The 9585-nt window shown below is 38.4% G+C and overlaps 2 protein-coding genes across 2 annotated transcripts; one reads left to right on the top strand and one right to left on the bottom strand.

The window, feature by feature from the left end:
• The first annotated feature begins 2438 nt into the window (after positions 1-2438).
• Positions 2439-4103, top strand: LOC119997797 (equilibrative nucleotide transporter 8-like). The gene is made up of 2 exons (XM_038844989.1): positions 2439-3206; positions 3288-4103. Exons 1-2 carry the CDS (start codon positions 2726-2728, stop codon positions 3983-3985), a joined length of 1179 nt encoding a protein of 392 aa, XP_038700917.1. The 5' UTR covers positions 2439-2725; the 3' UTR covers positions 3986-4103.
• Positions 4104-5022: 919 nt separating this feature from the next.
• On the bottom strand, positions 5023-6204 carry LOC119996165. The gene is made up of 3 exons (XM_038842702.1): positions 5654-6204; positions 5392-5564; positions 5023-5298 (listed from the first exon to the last, which is right to left on the bottom strand). Exons 1-3 carry the CDS (start codon positions 6158-6160, stop codon positions 5166-5168), a joined length of 813 nt encoding a protein of 270 aa, XP_038698630.1. The 5' UTR covers positions 6161-6204; the 3' UTR covers positions 5023-5165.
• Positions 6205-9585: the final 3381 nt, after the last annotated feature.

The following is a 9585-nucleotide window of genomic DNA, read 5'->3' as shown; positions in this document are numbered from 1 at the left end:
GTGGACTAGTACGTATGAAGACAAAAAAGATTAGAGGGTGATAAGGTGCATGTTAGTCATGCTCTCTCACCATAGAAGTCCTAGCAATGTAATTCGAAACCAGAGAGCTTAAGAACAGAACAAATGAGTTAGCCATCAAGATTATGACCCAGATGACCAAAACAAAGTACGAGAAAGCTTGCCATGGAGCACAGAGACCCACTAAGAAGTAAACTGAAATGGAGTATATAACAGCAAGTATGGTAAGAAAACGAGGGTATTTGCGACAAGATATTATGAGAGTCTGTAAACCCCACTTGAGGTTTCTCTGAGTAGAATTGGCCTTTCATTGATGAAGATTTGATGTAGGACAAGTTTAATAGATTTCTTTGGTATTGACATAGAACGGTCCACGGGAGAGTTCCTTGAGAAGTTGGAACGTGTTCGAAGGAATCCAAATCGAAATCGAAATTGAAGTTGCTGTTTTTGGAAGTTAAAGTTTCAGTTTCCAACTTTGACCGTCTATAACGTTTGATTCCCACGTGTGTTTCCTTATTATAATATATTTCCGATGACTGATTTTGAAGACCTAAAGTTTAGAATTGGAAGGAGATCGAAAAAGCATCGTTTTATAGTCCAACGGAGTTAATTAAGTTTCCTACACGTTTTATGTTTCTAATTTTTCAATTCTAGTTTAATTACGAGTTCAAATAGGGTTTGATTGTTTTGTAAGTCTATAAATAGTCTCATAAACGTTTGTAATTGATACATTCAGTTTTATTAATAAAATTCCTTGAGGTTTTCTCAATTATTTTTGGTGGATTCCAAGTTTCTTGATTTCGTCGTGAACGAATTCAAGTGTTCTAGAACAACACCCACAATTAGAGCCTCCAAGGTGTTTGTTATAAGTAGTTGTCTTGTTTTGTATACGATTTTCCAAAATCTACCATTAAAGAACCAAGATTTCACGGAGTCTTGAGCTCTTATATGGAACATCTCGACCTTCTTTTCTGGTGGGGTTGTTGTAGAATTGTCTGGCGATCGAGGAAGTGAAGGTGGAGTGTTGGGTTTATGCTCTTGGGTCTGGTTCAGTATTTCCATGGCATATTCAAGGGCATTGAGTTGCCGAGGGACAGTGAAGCCATTGCAGAATAAAAACTTGGCGTGTTTTTTTTAAGGTCACACCAACCTAATAAAAAGCTTGGCGTGTTTTTTTTAAGGCTCACGCCAACTTTGTTGGCGTGAATTTTATAAATTCAACTAGTTTTTATGCACCATTCACGCCATTGACGGTAGTGTGAATAGATCACGCCATCACGGATGGCGTGATCATTTATAAATTACAAAGAACACGCCACTATCAGTGGCGTGTAGTGTTATTTTGGAAAAACCTTTCACTCGGGTGTTATATTGTGACGTATTATAATAGACAGTGTTATATTGGCGAAAAACTCTTGAACCTCCGATGGCAGACCACATAATTACCACCAGAAAGGACTTGTCAATCTGCAGATTGCATGTATCTCAGTGCAGATCGAGTAGGGCTGGCTTCTACAGTCTCAGTGCCTTTCCAGGATTTTCTTGGGCTGGTTCTGTCTAAGACGAACTCAATAATATGCACTTCTGTTGCTCCAGGGATATAACTGTATGTATGTGTAGTCTCAATCAAATTAATTTCAATGAATAAAAAGATATCAGACCTTTTCTACAGTGTCAGTGCCTTTCCAGGATTTTCTTGGGCTGGTTCTTTCTAAGACGAACTCAATAATGTGCACTTCTGCTGCTCCAGGGATATAACTGTACGTATGTGTAGTCTCAATCAAATTAATTTCAATGAATAAAATGAATAAGTAGTGTAGTAATAGAAATCTCTCATGTCAAATTGTATGGACTCAGTGGGATTCTCATTGGGAACAATACTCTTGTAGTCACTCGCACCCTGTTGTCTAATGGAAAAATTCTATATATGCAGACTTGACGGCTCAAATTTAATCTCATATTAAATATTTAAAAGAAAAACTTATATTATGTCGTTATCAACAAAGTAAAAAAAAAAATTGACAGGAGAGTTGAATAAAGAGACGAAGGAATATATATAATTGTAGACGATCTCATGAGTCATAAACAATCTATCTCTCTCTATCTGTTGAGATTTTTTTCCCTCTCTTGACATGAAAGAAGGGAATCAAGTTCTGCATGCGCATGGTTGATCAACTTTTAGCTTTCCTTTCATATTTTTTTGTGGTGCCTGCCCACCCATTGGCAGGCCCATTTTGGGTCTTCAAAATAGTGCCCAGCTGATTATACCATGTAGTGTCTCAAAAACCCTCCCTAATAGTTAATTTTCTGAAACATTGGACAAAGATTCTGCCCATTTCTGCAGAATTTAGACAATAGGTTGTCCTCCTCGACCTTCCAGCAAGAGAAACTTTTGTGACCATTCATTAGATGTACTTGTCTTGATGAGTAGAGAACAGTAAAGATTCTGGTCACTTGAGAATGTCAGAAGAGGCTTAGCTTAAACCATTTGTAGCAGTGTAAAGAAAGCTACTTCTAACAGAACCCATCCATTTTTGTCCCCACGTTGCCACAAAGTTCTCTCTATGCTTGAGTTCCACTGATTCCCAATCAATCAAATCTGATGTAGAGCTCTCAATTATGGGCTTTGTTAGCTCTCAATTGCCACTTAATCGAATTGCTTAAATTGGCGCAACGACTGCAGAAATAATGCAGAACCTGGAGAACCATGAAGGGTATTCTTGGAGATCATCAGGCCGAGCCGAGGGATACATACAGAATTGCTTATATCATCCATTTCTTGCTTGGAGCTGGAAATTTGCTTCCCTGGAATGCTTTCATCACGGCCATCGATTACTTTGGAAATCTGTATCCGAAAAAGAACATTGAGAAGGTTTTCTCTGTTGCTTACATGAGTTCCTCAGTACTTGTTCTTGTTGTGGTAATGAGTTCAGGAGGATGGAGCAAGAGGCTGAGTTACAGATTGAGAATGAACATGGGATTTAGCCTGTTTGTTCTCTCTGTCATGGTGGCTCCGGTTGTCGACTGGGTTTCAAAAGAGAGATCGACCGGAGCCTATGCCGTGACAGTGGCATCAGTAGTCTGCTGTGGTTTGGCTGACGGCTTGATAGGAGGAAGTTTGATTGGATCAGCTGGAAAACTACCAAAACAGTATATGCAGGCTGTTTTTGCTGGAACTGCCTCGTCAGGTACTAATACTATGTTAGTTTTCTTACTCTTTTCATTTCTCATCCTCAGTTGTCCTGACTAATACTGTTTTTCACTAACAGGAGTTCTGGTTTCTCTACTGAGGATCATAACAAAGGCATCACTTCCGCGGACGCCACAAGGGCTTCGAACAAGTGCTCACTTCTACTTAATAATCACCACAGTGATCTTGCTATGCTGCACTCTTTGTTGCAACTTGTTGTACAAGCTACCTGTTATGCAGCAGCATTTCAAGGATCTTGAAGATGATTCACCCTACACAAGGCCAAAGTTATTCGTCGACGTCGCTAGGAAAATCAAACGGCCAGCGTTTGGGATTCTGATGATTTACATTGTGACCCTTTCAATTTTCCCTGGATTCTTAGCTGAAAACCTTTCATCAAAGCTACTGCAAGACTGGTATCCAGTTCTGCTGATAACAACCTACAATGTTGCAGATTTCATTGGGAAGGCTTTGACAGCACTGTATGTTGTGAAGAGTAGTAACAGAGCTGTATGGGCTTGCATTGCTAGACTTATGTTTTATCCATTCTTTGCAGCATGTCTCCATGGACCCAAGTGGTTGGGAACAGAAATACCAGTTGTTGTTCTGACATTTATGCTTGGCCTCACAAATGGGTATCTGACAAGTGTTCTCATGATCCTCACACCAAAAACAGTGCCTGTTTCAGAAGCAGAGCTGTCTGCAATTGTTATGGCTGTGTTTCTGGGAGTAGGATTGGTTTTAGGCTCAGTTCTTGGCTGGATTTGGATCATATAAAGCATAAAAACTATGTCAATCTATTTTCTACAGATTTATTAACAAATAGTTTGTATCAGCATATATTCCCTCTGTTTTTTTCCTTATGGTTTTCTTTCTTATAACAAAGAAGACATGACCATAAACTATAAAGATATGTGATGATGTGAAAAATCGGACCGACCTATCGACTTCGGTAACCTATTGTTTGATTCTACAAGCGAGGCGTCTCAGTTGATCAGACTTGGGATCAAGAAATTGACGTTCTGTCTTTGCACATATAGAAAACGTGAACTACGAGGCCCTGAGGTGTATCTCAGGGAACGCTCCGACGTTCAAGTTAGATCAATAGACAATATTACTTGTGAGACAGCTCGGTATTGAGAGTAGCTAGTAGTCAAACAGCGAAAAATGTTTTTTGAAAGATTTACCTAAGTGGAGGTCTCTTTCTATACTTATTTCGAAATACGAATCCCCTTTGATTGTGGGAGCAATTTCCTGAGATCTTCTACTTTTTTGGTGATAAGGTCTTCTCGATGCCGTGAGGTGTTTTGATCACCTGAGACTCCTGAGGTCATGCTTATTGATGGTATCGAGGAATACAAATCGAGGTAAAATCTAATTATATTTAGATGTAGAGGTGTTCGCAGTCGATTTCGGTCGAATTTTTTTTTTTTTTTGGACATGAATATAACTGATCAAACGGTCGGTTTCTTATCGGTTCAGTTCTATTTTTAATGGAGAAATGTGTAATTTTCTATTATAAAAAACCGACCAATCAATTCGGTTTCAGTTTGGGCGGTTTTTTGAACAACCCTACCAAAATGCTCCCCCAACCGATTTCCTCTTCTCCATGTTATATGGTGACACTTGTGAATCTCTCATTTGAGTTGTATTTTGGTGTTGTCCATATATGAATAAAGTAATAAAACCATATCAACAAGAACCAACTACTGTGATGCTGTGGAGAAGTTGAAATAATGCAAAGATTCTTTCTGACATCCAACAACAATGGTAATCTAGCTGTCATGAAGAACAGGACAAAACATGCGACAAGATACTAAAAAAAACCCATTCCGTTCCATCTATTACTTTCTTTATTTCATCTTTACAACTAATCTTAGAAAGTGACTAAAAAGCTAACACAAAAAAAATAGCTATAAACAAGAAAATAGACAGAGAAGTAGCAGAAGGAAAGAGTCTAAGAAGTAGCAGCCAAAGGAGGAGGAAAGTGAGCTCCATTGAAGTAACATGGTTGGGAAGCTTCCTTCATTGCCTCCACTTTTTCCTCTTCAGCATCCCAGAGAAACCGAGCATTTGAAGCTATCACATAACTGCACCCACCAATTCAAAGATCAAAAAATCAGAGACATAGTTTAAATGTCACAAAATAAAACCAAAAGTTGTACTCTTTCATTGATTCTTACCAGTCATCAGGTGAAGCTTTGACCGCTCGATCGAAATAGGTTTCTGCACGAACAGGGTCCTTGTGGGTCTGCCACACCAAGTCACCGTACATGGACAGAACTTCCCCGTCGTTCGGGCTCGCCAAGATTGCTCTGGCGCAGTACTCTTCGGCTCTCTCAAAATTGCCTCGGATCTATTTCAAGTCAAAAACAACATAAAAATCCAAACTTTTAAGTCTATAACCACATCAAATACGTGCACGCTTTGTGTTTGAGGAAATACCTCCTTCAAGAACCTCGCGTAGTTCCCGAGCAGCAACGCATTACCCGGATTAATCTCAATCATTCTCTGATAATAAGCGTCTATACTATCATTCCCATTGTTGCTTGAATCTCCGCCGTCGGATCCACCACCGCCACCACCAAAGATCTTTCCACCACCGCCGCCAATCCCACCTCCAACCTCGCACTCCTCACTCCACAACGACGACGTTGACGTCTCCTCTTCCACCTCCTCCTCCTCCAGTGAAATCCCATTCAAAGTCCTCCCGAACGGTCTCTTCTTCGCTACTGCCAATTCCCTGAGATCGGATGCGGACAGTGCTCTTGTCATTTTCTGGATTGAATCTTCGCGAGAAGAACACGAGAACGGGCTCAAAGAAGAGGCCGAGAGTGAGATTGAACTGGTTCTGGGGATCAGGGGCAGAATATCGGGTTCAGGTGAGGAGTCCTTAGACGAGTGAGGGAACCATGAATTCAGAACTGGCGTCGATGCACTTCGAAGAAGCATCGCTTCGAGCAGAGTTAATCAGAGGAGATTTTTAGTTTTGAAGAAGAGGCAGAAGACTTCGGGGTTTTATAGGTATGATGGAAGGACAAGTAAGATGAGATCCGGACCGTTGATCTGATACAGATACGATACAGTTTGTGAGCCGCGCGTAGTTTATACGGAATCGGGGGTCTTTAGTGCCTTGTTTGGGAGCGCTCAAGCATCATCACTCAAGTAATTTAAGAATTTCTAGCAAAAAAAAAAAAAAACAGGAATTCATTATTTAAATGTAGTTTTCTCTAAACAAAATATTGAGAATTATTTTGTGGTCATAATTTGTCATGTCAAACGCTAACGTGGTTGGTTCGAATTGATGGGTGCTTGAAAATACAAATTGTAAATTTATAATTATTTCTCAATCACTCATAAATTGACTTCATTATGTTGGTTTTGGTATTCCAATACTTTCTCTAAATTATTATAGCATCTTGCTATGATATATGAATAATATTTAATCACAAAAAGATGGAATCAAAGATTCAAAAGTACTTAAAAACACAAGCACTTTTAATATAAAAATTTATAGCAATTAGTAGCAATATGTAAAATTTAGATACATAAGTGGTATCCACTCTTAATATTTGTTTTAACCGAGAAAGAAACTATACAATTTTGTCTTTTAAATATTTAAAATGAGCTTAAACTAGAGTTGTCAAGCCTGCGCAACAAAGTTTTTTCACGTGACGACAAAGTGAGTTGGACAAAGTCCAGTGCGTGACCATAAAGATGTTGATCTCAATGGGAATCGAACTCTGAAATAGAAATTTTCCACATGACAACAATATGATTTGTCAAAACTTAGTACGTGACCACAAAGATGTTAATACACCGACTACATTAATCATAATATCTATTTCTATTAGGCAATCCATCAAATCCAACTAAGAAGTTCTTTCAATAATCACATTATTGTTTAGGAACACAATCTTGTTTAGTAATTACACCTCTTCATTATTCTCCCTCATTATACGTCAAATCTATTAAGTGGGTTAAATAATTACTCGAAGTCATGTCACAACCAAACACGCCTTAGTAAACTCCAAATTGGCTTTGCCTTTCAGCTTTTTTGACGGCTGTGGTTGTACTCACCCTTCGCTTTCACGAAAACTGCTGGCATTTCATGAGAGTGATAGGGGGCTGGATTTTTTTTGAAATCTCCGTGGTATTGCGGGAAACATGACAGAAAAGCCCAGCCCATGATTACAACATTAATTAATAACGATTTTGCCATGAAGTTTGGGTGGCTGACCGCTGACGTTGGGTTTGGACGTTTCAGTTTGGGTCCCATACGTGGTGCCCATTGGCTTGATTCAACGGTGAGCCTGGTGCCATTGGGTTAGCAACATCGCATTTGGGTTTTGATATTCATTGCATTCCAATGACCTAAGATTTTTACGGGTCCCATTCAAGGTTTCCCTTGGCACTGAGTGATGCAAGTAGCATGGGTTTGTATGGGGGTGATATTGTCATTTCACTTTCAATCAAAATTATACATCGGATACTCGTGAGAGCGCCGCATAATTCAACCCAAGCAATTCAAAAATGTCTGCTTTGTACCTAAGACCCGCGTGGTTTTACCCTTAAACCTCTTGATTTAGAGAGTTTTGATCTTTACTTATATATAAACCATATCGATGGCTTATACCTAACTGATGTGGGATACAAGTCTTAACATTCCCCTATTTGTGGTTTCAGTTATGTGAGGTCCAATAAGTGGACACGAATAGAGTTCTTTTAGGATCGAATCTTCGTTCCGATATCAAGTTATAAATCGGATAATCGTGAGAGTACCAACATCGCATTTGGGTTTTGATATTCATTGCATTCCAAAGACCTAAGATTTTTAGGGGTCCCATTCAAGGTTTTGCCTTGGCACTGGGTGATGCAAGTGGCAAGGGTTTGTATGGGGGTGATATTGTCACTTTGCTTTCAATTGAAGTTATAAATTGGATACTCGAGAGAGTACCGCTTAATTCAACCCAAACAATTCGAAGGTATTATTCGCTCTACACCTAAGGCCAACATGGTTTTGTCCTCAACCCTTTTAATTTAGAGAGTTTTGATCTACTTATATACATACATATATATATATATATATATATATATATATATATATATATCACATTGGTGGCTTACACCTAATTAATGTGGGATACAAGTCTCAGCAGTCTCCGCATTTGTGGTTTCAATTATGTGAGGTCCGATAAGTGGACACGAACAGAGTTCTTTTAGGATTGAGTCTTGTTCCGATATCAAGTTATAAATCGGATACTCGTGAGAGTACCACATAAATCCAACTCAAACAACTCGAAGAGGTATTGTCTGCTCTGGTTCTAAGGTTTGTACAATTTTGTCCTTGAGACGCCCCTTAGTTGAGAGGGATTAGATCTTTATTTATAAATTACGTCGGTGACTTACACCTAATTGATGTGAGATACAAATTAATCAATTTATCTATATGATATTAGAAATATTTAATTACTCCACGTGTCACCCTTTTGTTGTCAATCTTTCTTGTCACCCTTTGATTTTATAAATTATTGAGAGTTTATAAAATCAAATAAACGTTTTTTTACTGTATTTTTTTTAAACGGGGGAGAGGGGGATTCGAATCCTCGTCATCAGGGTGATGCACACCATCCTTACCACTCCAATTAACGACTCGAGTGTTTTTTACTATACTTTTGATTACCAATTTGATGTGCTTTTGTATGTATGTTGTCCTTGTTTAGTCCTCATTATTTTTTTTTGTTAGTTTTATAGTCACTAATATGAGTAGGAAAGGGAAGGATAAGGCACAATATATCAACTTAGTGTACTACACAAATATATTTGACATACACACTGGCATTTTTTACAACATATATGCTTCGAAAAAATGTTGAACCAAACCGTACCATATATAGGTTTTAGGTTTTGAATCATACATGTCTGCTTTCGGGGCCCCGAGTTAAGAATTTGGATAAGGCCTTTTGCCGAGCTTAATTATTTTGCTGATCAATAATCAGAACTATACGTCTCAAGGTCTTAACTATTGTGGGGATGATAAAATCAACAAACACGACCATACGTTTTCTAATCTTTGGGGAAACATTGGGTCACTTCATTTGACTTGCAACATAGAAGACCAAGTTGAATTCAATTTGCAGAAACTCCCAAAAACCAAATGCTTTATTTAGAAAAAAAGAAAGAAGACCAAGACTCCAAATTAAAACCATATGAGGCTAGTGATGCATGGCATTGTCAAGAATGAGAGACCTAATTAATTAACACATATTTTACTTGGAAAGGAATTGAAGGACCACTTCAAAAAGAAAATAGAAAGAGATGTATATGAAGTTTATATTATATTATGATGATAAAATTAGTTCAATTGTGTGCTTGTG

Source organism: Tripterygium wilfordii, chromosome 4, assembly GCF_013401445.1.
Source record: "Tripterygium wilfordii isolate XIE 37 chromosome 4, ASM1340144v1, whole genome shotgun sequence".
Taxonomy (NCBI): domain Eukaryota; kingdom Viridiplantae; phylum Streptophyta; class Magnoliopsida; order Celastrales; family Celastraceae; genus Tripterygium; species Tripterygium wilfordii.
The sequence above is the reverse complement of the archived record's forward strand: the minus strand, read 5'-3'. Positions and strand labels throughout refer to the sequence as shown.